This window comes from Lathyrus oleraceus, chromosome 4 (genome assembly GCF_024323335.1).
Source record: "Lathyrus oleraceus cultivar Zhongwan6 chromosome 4, CAAS_Psat_ZW6_1.0, whole genome shotgun sequence".
Lineage (NCBI taxonomy): Eukaryota > Viridiplantae > Streptophyta > Magnoliopsida > Fabales > Fabaceae > Lathyrus > Lathyrus oleraceus.
Genome location: NC_066582.1, coordinates 1,612,854 through 1,636,416, shown reverse-complemented (window position 1 = coordinate 1,636,416; position 23,563 = coordinate 1,612,854). Strand labels below are relative to the sequence as shown.

The 23,563-nt window shown below is 36.3% G+C and overlaps 2 protein-coding genes across 2 annotated transcripts; one reads left to right on the top strand and one right to left on the bottom strand.

The window, feature by feature from the left end:
• Positions 1-1,874: 1,874 nt before the first annotated feature.
• LOC127138250 (2-C-methyl-D-erythritol 4-phosphate cytidylyltransferase, chloroplastic) lies at positions 1,875-6,535 on the bottom strand. Its single transcript, XM_051064655.1, has 12 exons — positions 6,363-6,535; positions 6,200-6,285; positions 6,000-6,092; positions 5,844-5,899; positions 5,676-5,755; positions 5,507-5,589; positions 4,741-4,818; positions 4,167-4,235; positions 3,169-3,237; positions 3,039-3,085; positions 2,793-2,883; positions 1,875-2,290 (listed from the first exon to the last, which is right to left on the bottom strand). The coding sequence occupies exons 1-12, from the start codon at positions 6,460-6,462 to the stop codon at positions 2,222-2,224; spliced, it is 921 nt and encodes a 306-aa protein (XP_050920612.1). The 5' UTR covers positions 6,463-6,535; the 3' UTR covers positions 1,875-2,221.
• A 102-nt stretch (positions 6,536-6,637) lies between these two features.
• On the top strand, positions 6,638-7,323 carry LOC127138252 (NADH dehydrogenase [ubiquinone] 1 beta subcomplex subunit 3-B). The gene is made up of 2 exons (XM_051064657.1): positions 6,638-6,884; positions 7,115-7,323. The coding sequence occupies exons 1-2, from the start codon at positions 6,699-6,701 to the stop codon at positions 7,133-7,135; spliced, it is 207 nt and encodes a 68-aa protein (XP_050920614.1). The 5' UTR covers positions 6,638-6,698; the 3' UTR covers positions 7,136-7,323.
• Positions 7,324-23,563: the final 16,240 nt, after the last annotated feature.

Below are 23,563 nucleotides of genomic sequence, written 5' to 3'. Positions count from 1 at the left end.
GATAGATCCTACACTTGAGAATTTATGGATTACTAAGGCAATCCTTAAAGGGTTTGGGTTGTCTTCTAAACTCTGGGTTAATTTCTTTAAGACCAGTCTTATAAGGGTCAATGTGGACCAGATGTTTCTTTCTTTTGTAGCTGATTTTATTAATTGTGAGATTGAAACCCTTCTATTTAAGTACCTTGGATTGCCGATAAGGGTAATCCTAGGCGAGAATTTACTTGGGACCCTTTAGCCAATATGATGACAAGGAGACTCCAGTCTTTGAAGCACAAGTACGTTAGTTTGAAAGGTAGAGTGGTATTTCTTAATCATGTGCTCAATGTTATTCTAATCTTCTTCTTGTCCTTTTTGAAAATGTTTGTAATGGTTCGGAAGAAGTCTGTTAGGTTACAAAGAAAGTTTCTTTGGGAAGGGGGTAAAGGAGATATCTAAGATTTTCTAGATTAAACAAGATAATGTTTGAAAGACTAAGAGTAAAGAGGGGGGGGGGGGGGGGAGTTAGAGATCTCAGGTTATTTAATCTAGTCCTTCTGGCTAAGTAGAGATAGAGGTTGCTTACAAGTGATTCAGACTTATGGTATGATATTCTTGTAACTAGGTGTGGTGCTTCATTTGTCTCTTTTTTAAAGGGAATAACATTAGGGTTTCATTCTACTTCATCTTGGTGGAGGCGTGTATCTTCTTAGTTCTAAAGAGAATGATCATTCCGATTGACTTTTTGGTGGTATTCTTAGGAGAGTAGGGTCAAATTTTTTGACTTCCTTTTGGAAGAACTCTTGGTTAGGTCCCATATCCCTTAAGTTTAAGTTCCCTAGTCTATTTTCTAACCACTTTCAAACAGGGGGATGGTGAGAGATTGGTAGGATGGAGAATGTTGACTTGGTATGGGATCTCAGGTGGCATAGATCTTTCTATCTTAGAGAGTTATGTGTATGAAAATATTCTCTCTATGCTCCAAGAAGTTATTCTCTCTCTAAAAAGAGATAAATGGTTTTGGAAGCTCTTTGTTGCTCATGCCTATCAAGATCAGTTTGCTGGTTCGCTTTAGTCTCCCATGACTTAGAAGCTAACCATTCCCTTGATCTGAGATAGTTGAGCTCCTTCTAAAGGGACAATTTTTTCTAGCAGGTTCTGCAAGATATATTCTCTTCTAGAGAGAATTTGTTTAAAATGAGATGATTAGTGATCCCAGTGAGATCTCTTGTCCTTTATTGTAGAGATTCTATTGAGTTGATATTCCATCTCTTTGTCACTTATGAGGTTGATATGTCTGTGTGATAAAAATCCCTCAATGGTTGAGTTAACATGTGACTCTTCCTAATGATCATATGTTTCTTTTTTAATCTTTCTTTTTCTCAGGTGGTAGAGTCAAGCCTCGACCATTTGGAAAACCCATCACGATGTCATATTTAATGATGTTATAAAATTTGCGAAAGATGTGAAACTGTAGTTATTTTTTGATCTGAAAATGGTTTTCAAGTAGATTAGGAAGTGGACTCATGCACTTACTCTAATTGCCTCCGAAACCCTATTTTCTATCTTAACCAAAGCAAATTGAGTGTTCGTCCTGATCCCAAGGGAGGTTATGATATTGAGTTTTGATTTATTTTAATGGAGTCTGATTTGTTGATGGTGGTTCAGACGGCTTGAACTCTAACATGAATTCTAAGAGTTTGCTTTTAAGTGCTTGAATACTTTTACTTGTCTTTGAATTTTGGTTTGCTGCTTGGGTTGGTTTTAAGTTTATTTCCTATTAGAGTTTGATTTTGATTGTTTTTTTTTGTCTTTAAAGTCCTCTTAACAATTCTTGTACTTTGAGATTATTTGAATTTTTTGGTGATTTTCACCTTTCTTACTAACACACTAAGTTGCCATTTAAAAAAAAATGAAGATACATGACTAATATAACCAGTTCACATTACAGTTTCTTTTTGAACATTTGAAAATCAAGACCTTTATTACGTTTGTCAAACATGACTTACAGTAAATTTAGGAATATGATCCCATTGCATGGGACTCTGGGTTGTGTGGTAATGAACGTAGGTTTCTCCTACCATGCGGAAACATTTCCCTTGTTTTAAGCAAGGGCCATGTGTTATTACACAAATCTCAATAAATAACTCAGAAAATCCTTGCAGGACAAAAAATAATAGTCTATTGAAGAAAAATGTTTTAACAATGACTTGTCTTCAATGGTGAAATTGGCAAAACTTCATTAAGAACTTTCCCCAGAATTTATATTCAATATTCTCTCTGCCAGTAATAAATCGTCAGGCGTAGTCACCTGCAAAACATTGCAGAGTTAACATATGTCATCAGTGCCAGTAAAAAACAACAACTTCAGTGCAAGTGATAGATAAAGTCAAAACTTGAACACGATTAAATCCAATATCTCTGTTATGTCAGAAGCCCAAAAATGCAAAATTTTCAGGCAACAAGAGGGAATTTGCGACACTAAATTAACTAAGCATTTATTTAATTAGTACTTATCATATGAGAAGTTATGTATAAAGTGCTTAGTTAGGCAGGTTGCAGTACTAGCGCATTATACGGTGCCAAATGAAATAAGTAACAGATTACGCATGTGTTGGGTCATCAAAGAAATCACAGACAAAATCCACTTTGAACCATAAGCTACACTAACCAGCATCTCAAAATCACGGTGAAAAGCATACGTGCGGCAGTGGTAACCCACTGGGTTACCAAGCAGAGGCTTCAAAGCTTTGTATAGTTATAAGAATAAATGGCTAGCCATCAAATATCCAAGAGAGAATATAGTTGAATACCTTGATATTGGTGTATGATCCTTCAGTGATATAAACAGGCTGTTTAAGGTGCTCCACAATGGACACATCATCAGTAACTTCAAGACCTTCTCTGCGAGGAAGGAAGGTTGTACATAAAAAACCAGTTAGTTTCTGAAAGACAACATATCTTCTCAACATTGTTGCGAATAACGAAACCCAATTGTCTATACTTGTTACCACATAGGATACTTCACAATTAAATTAAGCATACGATTAAGAAACTACCTATTTACAAGCTCAAAGCCTTTCCTCAGCAATTCCGGTTTGATAACCTGCAGAAGTTAATAAGCATTGTAAGCAGTTGATTAGGTTTCCGAAAATAATTGATATACATTGTCATCTTTTGCAATTAGACCTGTGGGGTCTGCATTTCCCATAGTGTTTTTCTGTCCAGTGTTCTAACCACAAATGAATCACTGTTTGCCTGCAGAAAGATAAGTTAAAAACATCATCACTTTCAAGTCCACCAAGGGAATGCAACGAAATTACATGCATGTATACGCCCAAGCTCAATGATAATTTCATTCTTGATTAGAAGACATTCTTGCATGCACAACTATGTAAAGCTAACTGAATTGAACAAAGTTTAACCTCTAAACAAATCTTGAACTTAAAAAAGCATCAAAGTAGTTTTAGAAGAATGTTAGCTGTGCAAAAGTACTTTGTTTCAAGTCAATAAAATCACTAATTTCCCTAAACTTGGTTGCTATTGTGTTGATTTGCAAAGAAAATAATAGGTTTAAATTAGTTTAGAAGAAATTCATGTTCATTAGTATTTTGGAGCTTTACTAGTTGTTTTGTTTCATCATTTAAGTGCACCTTGATATGGTTCCTTAGTCTCTTATGGTGGTGGCAGGAGAATTAGCAAGGAATGAGCTTAAGGATCAAAGCTAGAATTTTGGAGGGCTACTGGAAAAAAAGAAGAACCTGCCTCTCCAAATTCAGTGCCTAGGCACTAAATTTTCAATGCCTAAACATTAGGCTCCCATAACTAATATATAGGCACTCCGACCACATATCAGAATCTTCTTATCTGCATGGTGTAACCTTAGGTTCTCAAAAATGGGTAAAATGATAAATGTCATTTAGAGTTATAAATATCACTTTTCTGCATTTTTTTAGAGGGGGAGTGCACATCATACTCAAGGGCAAGGAGACTGAGATTTTAGGGTCATAGAAGGAAAATTTTGAAAGACTTTATTTTCACTGGATTCATAACCTATTTCTTGAAGATGGCTAAGTAATTCTCACCTCTTTTGTTTGTCAATTGACTTTATAATTAATAGATAAATAAAATTCGTCAGCCACTTATAATAATTGTAAGAATAGCACATGCAAACAACTAGTGAATACCTCTTTGATTGTGGCCTTCGAAGGAACACCGAGAACAGCAGCTCCGTTCAACAATCCATCTTTAAGGACCTGAAAAACATAATATAGATAAGTAATATAAGTAGGCAGGTTAACTGAATATATGTTTGGATTCATTTTTTATGACAAAATGGCTTTGACCATAACAAGTCAAAAGTGCATTTGAGTCTGTTATAATTGTACAGACACAAAACATGTCATCATGTCAATCTAAACAACATGGGCCCTTATATAAAGACTCAGCCATTGGCAATTATCGTCATTTAATTCCAGAGATAAAGAGAGACTCAGCATGATTTGTAAACTTATGAGTGATTAAGGTGCAAATACTAAAGCACATAGTTTTCTTTAGCTCTTGTTTCATATAAACCATTGACAATAATACTAACAAAATGTTAAGTTGGTATTTCCCTGAAATATCATTGCTTATAGGCGGGAATTAACATTCTCACTAGCTAATGCAACAGGGTTGATTTTCTCGATGTATGCATCACATTCAGAAAAATTAAGCGGTGAACTTAGAAACATATGCCAGAGAAACTTATTAAACCCAAACCTTTTTCACATCTTCTTGTAGCATCAAAGGTCTTGCAGAATCATGGACGCAAACAAGCTCAGAGTTAGAATCAATAACCTGTAAAGGTAGCTATGAATATACAAGAAGAGTGTAAAACGGACAAGTAAGTGAAAATAACATGAACTAAAAAAATGCTTACAGAAACTTCCCAACTTTAATTTATGCAGACTCAATCAAATAAGTAAACCACATCTTGTCGCACCAACAACAGTTAATCACTATCTTACAAGGATTTCAAGATTTTGAACTTTGTTTCTATGATTTCCATGTGTGTGAAAATTTGGATTTTTTTTCGAAATGTGGTGACCAGAATGCCAACTTATTAACTATGTTTTCTTATAAGCATTATCTTTGATTTTCCCGCATCCTGATAATGCTTCAATGCAGACTCACTGAAGCTCAAAATCATAGAGTTAGCAGACTGCGCGGAGGTACAGTGCTCCTAAATTTTCCACACTAATATTATTTTCATATCTGAATTGATTAGGATTTTAGTTGTATCACATCAGTGATTGATTCACCTAGCAATGTGATTCAGCGCTTCTGATAGTCTGACCTAGGTATATCTATATTTACTTTTGAGTTATCCAAGGTTTTGAGAAAATCGTTTGGCAAGGTTCAGGTTTGTCACACACAGCTAATCATCATTGTTTGGGAAGGAAGAGGTAAGAAAAGAAACATTGGCCTCAACTAATATGAAAAGATTTCATCATCACAAGACTAAATAAAAATAAACAGCACATACCTGAAAGCCATTGTAAACAGAATCCTGTCTTTCTTTACCCGGCAGTGCAAATTTGAGTTCTGCTTGGCAATTTCCCTTCACATCTGATAGAGAGAAAAAAAAGAATGTTAATAACCAAGAGCGAAAGACATAGTTTATCAAAGAAAGAAAAGGTGAAGAAAGAAGAAACCTTCGAAAATGTCCCTGTAGGAAGGATCACAAACGACAACGATTTCTTTGACTTCAGGCATGCGAGAAAAAGTCAAGAAACTGCATAGGATTGACAGATTCGCTAATTAAATTATACGATTTCATTATGCAGGAAACATTTAAACATAGCTGAAAACATGAATATTACCTATAGAGTGCAATGGGTTGACCCAACAGAGGAAGATACTGCTTAGGCATGGTAGCCTATAATTATACAAACATTTATAAACACATAAGAAACTGATTCATGTAATAGATTTTGAAGAAAAACCAAAATACTAATAACAAAAGATAGATATCATACTCCCATCCTCTTGCCCTTCCCTCCTGCAAGCAAAACAACGGAGACGCTTCTCTCTTTGACAACACCATCAGACTCAACCTCTCTCTCCTTCTCCTAAGAAAACAAAACACCTCAACCTCTTAGTTTAACCATCTCAGTAATTGTAAGCTGTGAATTTCAGATACCAAACGCGAAAAATGAAATGGAATGGAAGGACTTACTTGAGCGGAAAGTGCGGAGCAGCGAATTAGCGTTGAATTTGATTTTGCAACAGATAATCGCTTTTTATTTAAGCAGAATTTACGACCTGAATACAAACAGCAAGAGTGAGCTACTACAAGTAGAAAAATTATATTGAAAGAGAATTGAGAAAGAATCACTTACATATAGGAGTAGCTGAAGTTGCAGTAAATGGCTTATTGATTGTTGTTGGAAACGCCAATCTCAAAAGAGAAGAACAACGTTCAAACTTAATCACTTCCATTTTTAAAAAAAAAGAGACAATAAAATTTTGGATGCTAATTACACCCTGTATAATAGAATACTCCGGAAATTTGCTTTTATTTTATCGCTACGGACAGAGTAGCTAAAATGGAGTTGTTTAGTATTGGGCCTGGGTGAATGTTATATGGGCCGGGCCGGGGTGGGCCCATTAAGTTGAGTTTAGAAAACAAAAGAAAGTGGGAGAGAGAAGGAAGTATCGATCGATCTGGGAGAAGAATGGGAGCAGGAAAGAATACGGCAGAGTTCTTCAGGAGGAGAGACGAATGGAGGAAGCATCCGATGCTTGGGAATCAGTTTCGTCACGCTACTCCTGGCCTCGGTATCGCTCTCGTTGCGTTTGGTGTTTACCTCGTCGCTGAGCAAGTTTACAACAAGGCCAATGCTTCTTCCTCTTCTCACCATGTACCGTTCTCTCTCCTTCTGTTTTTTAATTAGGGTTTTTTTTCGATTTCATCTTATCCCTTTTCTATTGCATCGATTGACGATTTGATTATCTTCCTTCATAAATCTCATATTAATTGTACAAATTGCTGATTGAATTTCGTATAATAGAATTTAATTATTGTTCAATACGTCAATGTGGTTCTTGAAAGCGGTGTCTGGATAACTGATTGAGAATATGGCTGTTGCAGGTGAAGGCTGGGGAGCACTGAGGAAAATCACAATTCATCATTTTCCTTGTTTTGTTTGTTTAAGTTGTTGTTAAATAAGGTTACTTTGCAGGGATTTCCCTTCAATGTAATTTGCTTAGGAGAAATTTTAGACTCTGTATAATGAATGTATGTATGCTCGCATTTTATGCCTAGTTGATTTACCGGCTTTAATTTTTCTTACATACCAATTCAGATGTCCTCTGCTCTGCCACCAAAATTCTTTATGCTTGTACGAATCACTTGTGTTTGATTGGATTTTACACCGTTTTTATGTTATACATACCATTTGGGTGATCTCATATGTATGACAGAACTAACAGCATATGTATGACAACACTATGACAACACTGGGTTGATTTGGAATGAACTTTCCTGGTTTCAGGATAATAATAATAATAAGACAGCCCGTTTATTTGTTTTGGCTGGTGATTTAGATGTTGTGTTTCCTGGTTTGGGGATAATAATAATAATAAGCAAACGGGTGAATTCTGATATAACAGACACATGTTGCCAATTGGTTTACTGACGGAAATGTTATCTTTCATTCCATAGGCAAACACAGTATAAGATTCATGATGTTCATGTATATTGACAGAAAACTATACATCATGGACAGCAAACACAGTGTAAGATTTATGATGTCCGTGTTTATTCACAAAACAGTATACATCATAGACAAGATGAGTAGTTTAACATGCTCTAGAAACTAGAGGTCTGGTTTTTGTTTGTATGGTTATCCATACACCACCTCAGTGTAACTAGCATCACTTTACTTGTTCCAGTTTTCTGGTGTGATTGGTGTGAGGGAGGGCAAGGACTGATTTGGGAAATGAATTCCACTTTTAGAATGATAAAGGAGCCAATTTATTTGGTTTTGCTGGTTCCTTAGTTTGTATGTTTTTTCTCTGATTCAAAAAGACATACTGATTTCAAAAAGATATTCTGTACATTTCTTTTGTATTAAGTCCAAATATCTCAACATTTGAACTTTTTGGATTAACCAAAATGGTAAATCCTGTTATCATAACAGAATCATATTTTGGCAATTGATTCTTGGATATCTAAATATTATTTAAGATCCACCATCTCAATGTAAGAGAATAATGTTAATTAAGTGTCTGGGAGAACTAAGAAAAGCAAGATTTCAATTTTTAATGAGCATCTGTTTACTTGTTATACTGTTTTTCCTTTTTTAGGTAAGAACTTGTTTGTAGCAATATGTTTACTTGTTCTACTGTTTTTCCCTTTTTTTGCTAAGAACTTGTTTGTAGCAATATTTTTGGATTGGGTGGTTCTAATCTAAACCTAATAATTTTGAGAAAAATATATATGTTTTTTTAAAGGTACCTTCGTAACATTTTGAAATTTTTCGGTCTCCTTTGCATATTAGATATTTTCGTAGATGCATCTCCGAAAATATATGATAAAAGAATCAGCTGCATGATCATGCAGTCATTGTTGATATAATTGATTTTCAACCAAACCCTTCATCCTAAAAATCTTTCATTCTCACTCCATTTTTTCACTTTAAATCTCCATCATTTTGTTTCATTACATCATATAGAGCAAAAGAAGATAGAATTCTAGGTAAAGATTCTTCTTTTTCCTCTGCATTGCTCACATTAATCATCTTTTTTTCTTAAAAAAGTTACGTTGTTCGTGGAAATGTATCTCTGAAACGTATATGAACTAGTTCGGAGATGCATTTCCGGAATGTGTTTGTGTTCATTTTTGAAGTCATTTTGCAGCAGTAGTAACACTTATGTTTTGTTATGGTTTTAATTAGTTTTATTAGATATGGTGCACCCCGATGTTTTCTCAAAACAAGTTGTTTCTCCGAATGTCTAAGGTGTGATTGTTTTCCAGAATGTTCAAAGTGTTGTTTAGAAGGTGGTAGGTGTGAGCAACGATTTTAGAAACAAGCAAGAGTTTGAATATCGTGATTAAATGCTTCAATGAATTCGTATGGAGGCCTCTAAACTTGGATTTGGTATGGTTATCAGAAGGTTCGATAATGGTTCGGATAGAAGATGCGCCTTTGTAAAAATGATTTGCGAAAGACGCGGGAAATATAGAACTCCCCTTCTTAATTTTAAAAGGGACGACACCAGTACAAGAAAATGTGATTGTCCGTTTAAGGTTCATGGTTACATGTTGGCAAACAAAAATTGGAGGTTTAATGTGATATGTGGTTTGCATAACCATGATTTGTGTTTAAAATATGCAAGTTGTCCTAGTGTATGTCGGCTCAAGCCTGAAGAGAAAGAATTTCTTGCTGACATGACCTTGAATTTTGTTCAACCGAAAAATATACTTGCGACATTGAAATGAAAACGACCCAAAAATATATCAAATATCAAGCAAGTGTATAATATTCGGTACTTCACTAACAAGGTGCTTGGGGGGAGGGGGGATAGAACTGAGATGGAACAACTCTTGAAACTGTTGGATGATAATAGTTACGTGTCTAGGTACCGAACATGCGATGATGAAGTTATTATTAGAGATATTTTTTGGACTTATCCTGATTCCATAAAGTTGTTCAACACATCTCCCACGATGCTCATACTTGATTCAACTTACAAGACCAATAAGTATAGACTTCCATTATTGGAGATGGTTGGTGTGACCTCAATTGAGAAGACATATTCTGTTGGTTTTGCATTTCTTGAATGTGAAAAAGAGAACAATTTTACTTGGGCATTAGAGGTGTGTCTGACACTGTTGAAGGTACAAGGTGAGATGCCTGAATTGATTGTTACCGACTGCGATACCGCATTGATGAATTTGGTTAAAGGTATTTCCTTCTTCTTATGCATTACTTTGTAGGTATCACATAACAAAGAATGTGAGAAGTCAGGTTAAACCCGCGGTAGGGACGAAAAAATAGAGTCTGAAGATGGAAAATGGTGAAGGCGAGTGTGGTTTTGGAAAAAAAATAATGGATGCATGGAGTCGTATAATAAATTCTTCCACAAAAGAACTATATATCGATTTCGTTATTCATTTCAGAAAGGCGTGTGAAAAGTGTCCAGATTTGTTGAAATATGTTGAGAGCACAATTCTTGACCAGGTGAAGGAGAATTTTTTTGTGCTTGGACCGATCAGGTTAGACACCTTGAAAAAATACAATAACTAACCGAGTTGAGTCTACCCATGCTACATTGAAGAATTGGTTGGGAAATAGTAAGGGTGATTTGTGTAGAGATTGGGACTTCATGAATCAAATGATTCAGAACCATCATAATGAGATACATATATAAAGATAACACTCTATGTGTAGAGCATGGGACTCCATGATTGGAACACATATATAAAGACAACACTTTATATTCTCAGTTGGTCGGTAACATTTCTCGGGCGAGTTTGAACTATATTTTTCACGAGGCTAAATGGGCTGATAATGTAGGCCCCGATAGCGCAAGGTGTGGATGCACAATTGTGAAAACATATGGTCTTCCATTTGCTTGCGTTATTACTAAAAAGGTGAAATTTGATAACCCAATAAGAATGGATGAGGTTTGCACTCATTGGAAGAGACTTAGGTTTGATGATGATAGATAACGGTAAATCGAATATCTCTATTTTGACCGAATGAGAAGTAATACAAGAGAGATTTTTGAAATTCGATGACAACATGAAACTCCATATCAAAGAACAATTGAGGAAGATTGCCTATCCGGAAACCACCGACATGAAACCGCTCTCTCAACCCGTAAAAACAGAAGGTGCTACAAAGAAAATGAAGCGTACACCGAATGACAATTCGACTACACAGTCTCCTTCATATTTTGTTCAATTTTACTTGAAACCAGGATGCCCTATACCACTTACATCACCGAAATGGACAACTCATTCAAAAACAAAGGTCGAGACTTGACCGAATCATTTTATATAAAGGATGTAAAAGTTCGAGAAATTGAGCAACATTGAAAGAGAATGAAAATTTACAAAATTCTAAGGGGGTACCACCAATAGATTTAGCCGACAACATGTGTTTCGATTCGTTTTAATTTCTTGTTTTACCAAACAAATAAATGTATGTAATTGTGTCTTGATATAAATGAAGTGTTATATATTCACCATTGGTTCATATTTTTTATTAATTCAATTTTGATCTTCTCCCATAACAACATTTATGTTTTTGGTATATGAAAAAACAGGTTTGTTATAGGTTCTGTCTTGAAACTGGTTCAGGAGAAGTTCTGGATATGCATCCCTGGAACAAGATAATAGGATGCGGTTCTAGAGATATATCTTTGGAATCACATGACATTCATAGAGTGACCCATATTTATATATGGATTCTATAAATTAAAGTGTTCTTATGTTATATTTTACACAAACTGAAAATCTCTCAAATGTCGCCACTAAACATTGACTGGTATGTCGCAAACCTCTCTTTCTCCAATGGAGCTCTCGGGCGCACGTTCAAGCTTAACGACTTCACCTCCCTCAATGATATCAAAGACGAAATACATTATCTCCTACCTTATGGAGACAATCGAAAGATTAAAAAGCTCGAGTATCGTTCATCTTCGATTGATAACAGAGGGAAGATTGAGTTCCGCAACTTTGAGCTCAAGATGCAAGCGGATGTAAGGGCTATATGGAATATATTTTTCTTTTTCGAAACAAAAGTTTTGCTCGAGTTGGAAATGACGATTTCAAGATCGGTCAAAGATATTTTGAAGATGTTGAAGTGTCCATATGGATATTGAAGTGTAATGTTGCATTTTATGTTGAACTCATCTATGTAATCCTAGTTTTATTTTATGAATCTTAATTTCAATTTGGATTCTTTTTTTGGTTTTGGATCCGATATTGATGCCTTTGTCTTACGGAAATGTAAGTACGGGTAATTTTTAGAGATGTATCTCTGGAATAAAATAAACCAAAGAATAGGGTGTCACTCTGAATGGCCTCACTTGGGTGTGTGTTAGGGTGCGTCTGGAGATGCATCTCCGGAAACAGGGGGCATTTTGGAAATTTGCATGGTGCGATAGAAACTTATAGGGTGTTTAAGAAATGGCCATTGATTTTAACTCTCCAAGGACAAGAATCATGCAGAATTGGATGGCATGCGTAGATGTTACCTAGATTTTCCAAAGCATTTGTACACTTGTTAGCCTCTCGATATATATGTTGAATTTGAATTTCCTAGTATTTATTTATCAATGCCTTTATTATATTAATCAAATTTATTCCAAAATTTGGTCAATGACATGAAGATGATATAACCATGACTACATCAATGTTATCTAATTGAAGCTTAACTCTTATGTATCCTTTATCATACACATATTTTAAGACTTAAAAACTACCCAAAGCTATGAAATCTCGACTTTGCAAACTCTAAGCTTCTTTGAGAATCCACATGTTCGACGTTGATCACATTGACCCCGACCGACCACTGAGAAGGGATCCAACTCTTTTCAGAATCTTCCCAGCACACGAAGATTATCATCCCAATGATCATAAGAAATCTCAATCTTAATTGCATCAAATAACTCTTCGCAAATCAAGATAAATAAAGAATTAGTTCGTTATTTCCCTTTCTAGACATAAATAGAGAATGCGACAAATTAAGGTAACAAAATTTAAATTCAATTTCACTTTGCTCTTCTTTCTCACAAACTGACTTGAGCGTTGGAGTGTAAACCTGGCAGGTCTCTCTCTACCACATCAAAGGAAACAATCAGCCATAAATGTCCTTCCTCTCCTTCTTTCTGGTTCCAGAACACAATGCCAGCGTAAGACCCCAATTTTGACCCTAAGATCCCTCACGCTATCTCATCATATGCATTAGCATTGGGATCACACCTTGGCATTCTCCCCCCCCCCCCTCTTTCATTGGGTTTGTTTTGGGAGAGATCACCAAGCACCATGTGATTACATCATGCTTGTATATTATCATTTTACTAACCAAAATACCAAAAATATGTCTTTGCATTTGCCTAACTCTTTTGTAGGTAGGGCATGATCACCATTGATCTATCAAGTTCACATCTAGGGTTTAAGACCCTCATTGCTAAGAGTTCAACCAAGGAATAATTTACAATGACTCTAAGCATCATATATGAGTCCCCATGATCTCTACATGTTATTTTGATCAATATTTCTTCAAGAGTTTGGAGTTGGTTTGCCTTGGAAACCCTAGTTAATCTAGGTATCTTGAGTAACTTCTTCAATAAGTTTCTTCACCAATTGATCAAATACTTAAAGGGAAACTTCAAATTTCATCATCTTATGCATATATGAGCTCCCATGAGCCTAAAGGGTCAAGAGAATTTCATGTTAGCAAGTTGGTTGATGGTGGTTGGCCAGATGAATTCATCTAATCAAAACTGGGTCCCCCTAGACCCTATCTCCTACAATTTTCATCAAATGAAAATGATTACAAGAGAAAAGTTACTATAAAAGACATTCCAAACAACTTTAATGTTGAAGTATAGAGCTATTTTTGCTTGGAAAGTCATTTTCTAGGTTGAAACATTATAGATCATTTTGTCTAAACCCTAATTTGAAAGTCAACTTCCCAAGGCCATAACTTGCTCAATTTTTATGAGATGAAAGACTTTAAAGTTGCGCAATCAAATTCAAGGTGTCTACTTCAACTCTGATGTTTGGAGGAAGCTCTAATTCAACTTTTATGAGCATGTGATATGAGGATACATTATAGGTCATTTTGGACAAATACCATTGAACAAGTGATTTTCCTCAACTTCAAAAATGCATAACTCATTCATACCAAATCCAAATTATGTAAAATTTGTGACCATTTTTAATTTGTTTGAAAGAGATACAACTTTTACAAAGACACTCTTCTCATTTGGAGCTCATATAAAAAGTTAGCCAAGGTGGAATAATTGAATATATGGCTTGACACTTAGAAAATATTTTGACATGTTGAAATTTCCAAACATCCACCTCAAAATTCATCATGATAAAAGTTCCAAATGGAAAAGTGTTCAATATAAGAGTTGTTCCTCTTGATCTAACCTTTCCAAAGAGTCCATATTCACTCATTTTGGATAAAGTTTGAGGGGTCTGCGCATGGCTTGAACAGGGCTGTATCAGTTGGCAAGAATCATGCTTCAAACATCCAAATATATTATCCTTGCAATGCAATCTTCATTCAGACTTCATTTCATTTGCATTTGGACATAATTGATATGCTTTGTGGGTCTACACATGCCCATGCAAGCGTGCACATCACATTGCCAAATTTGGAAGCATTTTCAAGTGTGCAAAAAACACTTACATTTTGCTATAAATAGAGGTCTATTGCTTCAGTTTAAAGGACCTTGCGCGCCAGCTTCGCCTCCAACCATTGAAACCCTTACAATTCAAAGAAAAACCTGATAAATTTCAATTGAAATTTGAGTTTGAATCTCACTGTTTGGAGATTCAAGAACTCCAGGATCCAAAGCCTTGCACCATTCCTAATCAACTTCTTCAAGCTCCATAAGCAAGATCAAACACGAATTGAAGCAAGAGAGATCCAATTCTGCACAGCATTGAAGGTATTTTTCCAGATTTTTCTTCTCTTCAATTCTGTCTCAATTCTTATCAATTCTCTTGGATCTTTGGTTGTCTGAAGTCCTACCAATGTAGGCAAGAAGATTGAGTTTCTTTGAGGTTAAATCGAAGCCACTCAGTTCACACACATCAAAATTCTACTCCACGCATCTCTTTATATACTTGGAGTTAGGTTAAATTAAGGTGATATTCATGATCTACGCCATTTTTTATTTAAGATCATGTCCTCCTTTTTCATTTATGTGATGGTGATGAGAGAACCAGTCCGGCCAGGGTCATCGGAGAAGATGACCGGAACATGGCTCCGACGATGCGTTGGATGTGTTATGAGCTATTGGATCAATTCAAATTGTTTTAATCATGTACGTTGCTTGCGATTACCAAACATGTGGAGCACTGACTAGCGTGTACCATGGAACGCCTCTTTCTCACCACTTGATCTGCCACTTCAATTAATGAGGGAGATCAAGTGGTCCACGTTTTTCTGATTATTTGAATTTTCATTTTATTCCTTTGATTTTCATTAATTAATATCAATTTTAATATCTGAATTAAAATTATTTTTTGGATCATTATTAATATTTTTCATGATTTAATTGATTTTGTGAATATTTTTAATTGTTTGAAAATACTTTAATGTTTCCAAAAATTCTGAATTTTTTTCTTCAAGGTCCTTTGACCTTGTTTGACCTATGATAAATCTCATGGCCATTCCTTTGGTGCTTTGATGAGGTTTTAGGAAATTGATCAACCATATTTAATTTAATGCATTATTTTTGTATTTTTTAATTGATTAAATGCCAAATAAATTGTGTAGAGCTATTTTAATTGACTTTGTGAGTTTGACTTATGTTGTTGGGCCTTGGTCAAGGTTGATTTGACTTTGTTAGGTTAAGATCATTGGATTTAGGGGATTGATGGAATATACATTCCATCTCCCAAAATGAATGAATGATCTTAACTTGGTAAAAGTCCTCCTTTGTCCAATTTGTGTTTGATCCATTCCTCCTCCATCTTCATCTCATTCTCCTTCTTTATGCATTCATGTCATGGACCTATGATATCTCTATATCCTAAGGCTAGTTGATTGCAAAATCAACATAAGTAGGGATGAGATTAGGTCCCCCACTTTGCATATTCTTTTTGTGTGTGGTATGTTTCATGAGCATAGTTCATCATACTATGTATCTAACATGCATTAACACCAAAATTCTATTGCCCAACCTCAAATAATTGTGACTTCTACATAAGTCCAATTACGATTGCTTAACATAGCGCTAAATTTTGACACAAAAGGCATAGCATTCTAGTTAGTGAGATTGTAAGTCTCCCCTCTTTCATGGTATTGTGTGAAAACTTGGCCTTTTTCCTTCCTTTGGAAGAGGTCTTGGTTCAAGGATCCATGCTTGTGACTTAAAACAAAAGAAAAACAAAAGCAATACTAACTTCTAACTCATTAACAACTAACATTTAATTTCAAGCTATTTACCTTTAATGCATTTTATTTTTTAAGCTTCTATTCATTTGCCATTATTCATACCATTCAAGTTGTTTATGTTAATGTCATTTTCACTTTGTCCACTTGGACCATATTTTGTGATATATTGTGATTGTTTGTATTGTGTTTGACCATTAATGTACATAATAAGAACAAAAAACCCTTTAAAAAATCTTGTGTGGACTGTTGTTTTGATCTAAGATAATTGGACTTAGAATTTAGGCAACACTCCCTATGCAAAGGATTTGGCCAATGCCAACTTTCATGTAACCAAGTGCTTGTGAATTGAAACTTCATCTGATACATCATTGAAGATCCATTTGAGCTCATCTGCAACATGATCATTGTGAAGCTGTTATTTTGAACCTGTGATTTGTACCATCTTGGAATTTATCTGCTACATGAGCAAATTTGAAGAGGATCATGGAATTGTTAAGCTTGGATGTGGCTATCTTTATTTGATGCCTTGCTCTTCAAGTTTCTATTTTGTGTATTGCACTGTTGCTTGATTCTAAAGTCCAAGAGAAATTGGGGTTTCTATATGACATTTTTGTCTATTGGACTACAGCCCATTGGTCAGACCTTTTCAACTCTCAACTTTTAAATTTATGCCTAGGATTATTCTCTTCATCTCCCCTCCACTTCTTAAATTTCAAAATCTCTCCCTCCTTTTAAAATCTTCTTTGCTTGTGTTTGTATTTTCTAAACTTAGACCATTTTTGCAAACTAGAAACTTTGGCCTTATGCCATTGCATTTTTAAACTCTTTTCTTAATCAAACTTGTAAATAAACTTAACTAATACTTGACTTAAAATTTTCAAAAGCCAAAAAGAACTAACACTCATTCAAACCATTTTTAGGCCCTCGTGCCTTTCAAACTTAAATTTTTGTTAAAAGCAATGCACTCACTTTGAAATTGATACCACGAACTACGAGGTTTTGATCCCTAATTTTTATGTTGGTACGTAGGCACAAGTCCGAAGGTATTGTCAAACACAAAAAATATAATTAATAAATTCTTTTCTCATCCCCCCATTCTATTTATTGCAAACATCATTTGTACAAAAACACATATGCACACAAAAAAGGCTCCCTAGGAGTACCTAAGACACTTTGGGTGCCAACACCTTCCCTCTGTGTAACCAACCCCCTTACCTGTAATCTCTGGCATTTTATTAGTTTTGATTTGAAAACTTTTTATCTTTTTGGGTTTTGTTCGTACTTTCCCCTTTTTCCCTTGGAAACAATAAAAGTGCGGTGACGACTTTGGTTTTATTGATGTCTAACTTATCCATAGCTTGACGGTCATGAATTTACCACTACAGGAATTAAGTGGCGACTCTGCTGGGGAGTAATCTCTAGTGGGTTTAGCCTACTTTTTTGTGAGTATATAACTGTATATTTGATGTATGAATATTTGTTTGTATGATATAAGTTCTAACCTGAACTTGAGTGCAATTAAGATAAGAGGATGGTATAGTCATGTTCGACTTATGTGGAGTAGTCCTTAATAAGTTGGCTTGAGACCCATCTACTCAGTGGAAACCCTTTTGGAGTTAGGAATGCCACACAAGTTATTTGTGGTTAGGCATTATTATCTCTGATTTGGGGTCCGAAAAGCTGAGGACCATAGAACATTTAACCCCTCTTGGCCTATTTAGGACGTAGTGCGGAGACTGTTCAAGTGTAGACTTGATAACAGTTGTTACGCGATACTACACTCATACGAGTTTCTGTTGAGAATATTATGGGTTGATGAGTCAGTCATCCTAACCTATAATATTCGATAGATGGAATTAAGACTCTGGGAACTTTTTAGAACATGATTTGCAGGTTTTTATCCTTAGTTCACTCCTTTGGGATGGTTCTTACCCAAACTCCATGCTCGTGACTCACACACAACAAGCCCTTGATTCTTGGTTGATCTAATCAAGTCTCGTCAATATCAATGGAACTTGGGTGTTGATAAGGTGTAAACCATAATCCACCAAAATGGATGATTCATCTTGACAATGACTTGATTCATCCCTTGACCTTTGTTTTTTTGCCTTGTGTGTGATCCCTTATTTGTGATTGTTGCATTCATGCATTCATGCGCATCATAACATTCATCACACGAAAATTTCAAGGAACTGAGGTGTTATTTGCAAATATTTTTAGACCATGGATTATGGACGAAGGAACACTAAGAAGTACAGTTTCAGATGTCCTAACTTGAAAGAGTTAAAGAAGCTAGCATCTTTTGTATTAGATCCCTTGGACTTTAAACAATGCCATGGGAAGCTTCTGTCTATCTTGTCTACGGATGTGGTTGAAGGACTTTTGAGTGTGTTGGTTCAGTTTTATGACCCTCTCTATCATTGCTTCACTTTTCCCGATTATCAGCTTATGCCTATGTTGGAGGAGTATGCCCATCTCTTGGGAATACCTGTTTCTAACAAAGTGCCATTTAGTGGATTAGTCATCATTAATGAGAGAGATAAGTCTCTGAGACCGTCGTAGACATTGTTTGTTCTCCACAAAAGCAGGCGTCTGAGGCAAGTGCGAAATAAACCACTTGTATAGAAGAGGAATGCAACAGACAATCGTTCCACCACCCTTAGAATTCCTTAGATGCAGAGAGAAGTACATATCACCCAACAAAGTAGGCACAAGATTCCCAATCAAGAAAATTCTAATGGCGTTAACATCAACAAAACCGTCAATGTTAGGGAACAAAGCTAATCCATAAATGAGCAACACAAAGATAGCTTCAAAAGCATCCACACTACCGGCTTGAGCAAAGGCAATAACTTCCTTGATGAGGAAATCAAAAGTTAACCCAAACAATCCTCCTTTCTTCACCCAATGAGCCTCTATCTCAGACTTCTTCAAGTGAAGAGCTTCAGCAATAAGATGAAATCTGGGAGTTTTGCATGATCCGTCATTGAGCAGTTTGGAGATTATTGATTATTGTGGTGAATTCTCTAATGTGCCTCTCGTTGGTACACAAGGAGGAATTAACTACAACCCTACTTTGGCTCGTTGTCAGCTTGGGTTCTCATTAAGAGACAAACCTAATAACACTTTGTTAGAAGGTCTTTTCTATCAAGAGGATAAAGATCCCCAACATTTGAAGCAGAAGATTGTGCATGCGTGGCATAATGTGCATAGGAAAGGAAGATCCGAGCTTAGTCTGCACAATTGTGTAGCTTTGGAAGCTTACACTCTTTGGGTGAAGAAGAGAGCTTTGGAGTTGAAGATGCCTTATCCTTGTGATATAACTATGTTTATGGTTATGGTTGAACCTTTAACTCTCCCTAACCAAGATGTAGAGGAGTTGGAAGATGCGCTCACCAAGATGAAACAAGAGAAGGATATATGGGAAGAGCGTTTTCGTGATTTGAGCAGAAAGCATGAGGAGTTGCAGCTTGAGTCTAAGGATAAAGATGCACTTATTGAGCTACTTGAAGACCGAGTGACAAAGAGACAGAGAGAACCAGAGGTTTCATCTTCCTCTAGTATGCCTCAACCTTCCGTTGCTTGGAAGAAGATTGTTGATCAGTTTGTCCTCGAGAAGGCTCAGATGAAGGCTTCTTTCAAGATCGAGATTCGACACATTCGAAGGAAGTACGCGGCTACAGCCAGATCATATGACATTGTTGTTAGGGATCCTTAGGATGACTAGTCTCCTTTTCTCTTGTATTTTTCATTTGGTTTCTGAAATTGTACTCAATGTAATTCTTCCAATTATATAAATAAAAGAGATTTTTATGGTCATATCAAATTGTTGAAGTTATTGTTTTATATATATATATATATATATATATATATATATATATATATATATATATATATATATATATATATATATATATATATATATATATATATATATATATATATATATATATATATATATATATATATATATATATATATATATATATTTGCAAATAATATAGTAAGTTCCTTGAAAATAAAAATAATCAAGCATTGCATTTCATGCATCATTTGCATAATTAGGTTCTCTTTCGCAAGATGTCTCATTGGTGTTTCTTCTGTGCTTCAGCCAAGTTGACTCATCTATACAATACCCGCGCCAATCATGTTTGTGCCACCACCTGTTGTGCATACCCTGTCTCGTGTAGAAGACACCATCTATCAGTCCGAGCCGTATGAGGGCCCAGTTGTGTATGAGAAGATGGATGAGATGAAGGACCAATTCCTTGAGTTGCCTAAGGAATTGAAAACTTAGAGGGGTAAAGACTTGTTTGGAAAGAGTGCTGCGGAACTTTGTTTGGTCCCAAATGTCAAAATTCCGGTGAAATTCAAAGTGACTGACTTTGAAAAGTACAAAGGGAATACATGTCCACTCAGCCATTTGGTGATGTACGCCAGGAAAATGTCTACTCAAACGGATAATGATCAACTGTTGATCCATTATTTTCAAGACAGTCTGACCGGTGCCACTCTGAGGTGGTACATGGGATTGGATAGTGCGAGCATCCGCATGTTCAATGATTTGGGCAAACCATTTGTGAAGCAGTACAAATACAATGTTGATATGGCTCCTGATAGAGACCAGTTGAGATCGTTGTCTCAGAAAGACAAGGAGATATTCAAGGAGTATGCTCAACGATGGAGGAGCTTGCTGCTGAAATTACCCATCCTTTAGAGGAAAATGAGATGACTAAGATTTTTATGAAGACCCTGAGCTCATTTTATTATGAGCGGATGATTTCCAGTGCCCCCAGTGACTTTACTGAAATGGTGAATATGGGGATGAGGCTCAAAGAAGGTGTCCGAGAAGGACGGTTGTCTAGAGAGGAGGTGTCATCCAACAAGAGGTATGACAACAGTTTCAACAAGAAGAAGGAGAGTGAAGCTAATGCAGTTTCCAGTGGGAGGCAAAGTAGGCCTCAGATTAGAAGAAGTCAACCACCCCGTCAACATCATCATCAAGTATCATCAGGTATTCCAGTATTTTCAGCAAATCAGTCAACACCAATTCAACAACAACAACGTCAACAACAATAACCACAACAACGAACAAACACCTACAACAACAATACCAACAATCATCAGCAACAAAATTTCGAGAGGAAGAAGGTCTCTTTCGACCCGATTCCGATGACATATGCAGAATTATATCCCTCTTTGGTTCTCAAGAACCTATTACAACCAAGAAATCCTCCACAAACCCCCGAACCACTTCCATGGTGGTACAAACTGGAACTCCGTTGTGCTTTTCATCAAGAGCTCCCGAACACGATATAGAGAACTGTTACCCCTTCAAGTATGAAGTTTAGAAGCTGGTAAATAGTGGAATGGTGTCATTTGAAGACCGAGCGCCAAATGTTAAAGCTAACCCACTGCCTGCCCATGGATTTTCATTTGTTAATATGGTGGACGACTGTCCCGGGGAGTTCAAGATATACGACGTCCGTTTCATAAGAAGATCCTTGGTGAGGACGCACAAGGATATTTTCTTGGTAAGTGATTGTGAGCATGACCATGATGGTTGTGCAATCTGCAGTGTCAACCCTAGGGGTTGCGTGATTGTAAAGAGGGACATCCAGCGGTTGATGGATGAAGGCATGATTCAAAATTTCCAATCCCGTCACTTAGGTGACGATGTGAATGTCATTGTTCCCGTGTTTAAGAATCCTGAAAGAATGGTTATTCAGTATAATAGCAACAGTAGTAACAGCGTCAAAAAGAGATCGGTATCGCCATTGGTTATACGGTTAGCGGGTCCAGTCCCGTATGCATCCGATAAAGTTGTCCCGTATCAGTATAATGCAACTATGGTGAAAGATGGTCAAGAGGTTCCATTACCTACAATCAGTTCTGTCATAAGCATTGTTGATGTTACTAAGGTGACCCGCAGTGGTCGTGTGTTTGGGTCGATGTTCCCAAAGAACATAGAAGATTTGACTGTCAGTAAGAAGGTGGATGTGCCTGTTGTAGATTCAGTTAGTGCTCCAAGGTGTCGGTCTGGTGAATCCAGTGGCTTGAAGACTAATGATGATGATGAGGTACTCAAACTGATTAAGAAGAGTGAGTTCAACATGGTGGAGCAACTGCTCTAAACCTCCTCAAAGATTTCAGTACTATCTCTGTTGATGAAATATGAAGCACACAGAGAAGTACTGCAAAGAGTTCTTGAGCAAGCTTTTATGGAACACGATGTTACGGTGGATCAGTTCGATCATATTGTGGCTAACATCACTTCCTGTAATAATCTCAGTTTCTGTGATGAATAACTCCCCGAGGAGGGTAGGAACCATAACTTGGCTCTACATATCTCCATGAATTGTAAAGATGACGCTTTGTTAAATGTGTTGGTCGACACATGATCTTCGTTGAATGTGCTTCCAAAATCAACTCTTTTCAAGTTGTCATACCAAGGAGCGCCTATGAGATATAGTGGCATGATCGTCAAAGCTTTTGACGGTTCGCACAAGATTGTGATTGGTAAAGTGGACATTCTAGTGAAAATAGGTCCGAGTGACTTCCAGATTACTTTTCAAGTAATGGATATCCACCCGGCCTACAGTTGTGTGTTGGGAAGGCCATGGATTCACGAGGCGGGAGCCGTTACTTCAATGTTGCATCAGAAACTCAAGTTTATCAAGAATGGGAAGCTAGTTATCATTGGCGGGGAGAAGACGTTGTTGGTCATCCACCTGTCATCTTTATCTTATGTTGAAGCTGAGGATGAGGTTGGAACTCCGTTCCAAGCCTTATCTATTGTTGTTGAAAAGAGAGTTGGGGCACCTATGTCCTCATTAAAGGATGCAAGGAAGATTGTTGAAGATGGTCAGTCGGATCAGTGGGGACAGATGGTAGAGGTCTCCGATAACAAGAGTAGATCCGGTTTGGGTTTCCAACAAGGTACGTCGGTGGTTAGATCTGAAGATGTGCAACTCTTCCGTAGCGGAGGGTTCATTCATGGTAATGAACAATACTTAGGTATTGTGCTAGAGGATGATGAAGAGGAAGTCTGCACCAATTTTATGACGCATGGAAAAGCTTGCAACAATTGGACTGCTGTTGATATTCCTGTTATTATGCATCGATCTAAGTAATTGCTTTTATTTGTTTTTGAAAATCCTTCTCCTATGCCTAAGGGAGAAGTGAACTTTGTTTGGGCATTTTCAATTCGATCATCAATAAAATATAATTCTATTCATCCACATCTATGATGTTTTGTTTTTACTTTTTTCTTTATTCTGAAAATGGTAACCACAAAAAAATATAAATAAATAATAATAATTGTCCATCTGCATAATATTTGGTCACAATTCACTTCTCTAAAATCAAAATATCAAATCATTATGCAGGTTGGTTTCTAACCCCATTGAATACAATGATCCTTCTCCTTCTCCAAATTTTGAATTCCT

Bases quoted from the DNA above. Each gene is read 5' to 3' on its own strand.
- LOC127138250 (XM_051064655.1), bottom strand. From the start codon at position 6,462: ATGGAAGTGATTAAGTTTGAACGTTGTTCTTCTCTTTTGAGATTGGCG. The intron at 6,093-6,199 runs GTAAGTCCTTCC...TTGTTTTCTTAG, and splicing joins GCTCCGCACTTTCCGCTCAA to GAGAAGGAGAGAGAGGTTGA. The intron at 5,756-5,843 runs GTAATATTCATG...AATCCTATGCAG, and splicing joins CAACCCATTGCACTCTATAG to TTTCTTGACTTTTTCTCGCA.
- LOC127138252 (XM_051064657.1), top strand. From the start codon at position 6,699: ATGGGAGCAGGAAAGAATACGGCAGAGTTCTTCAGGAGGAGAGACGAA. The intron at 6,885-7,114 runs GTACCGTTCTCT...TGGCTGTTGCAG, and splicing joins CTTCTTCCTCTTCTCACCAT to GTGAAGGCTGGGGAGCACTG.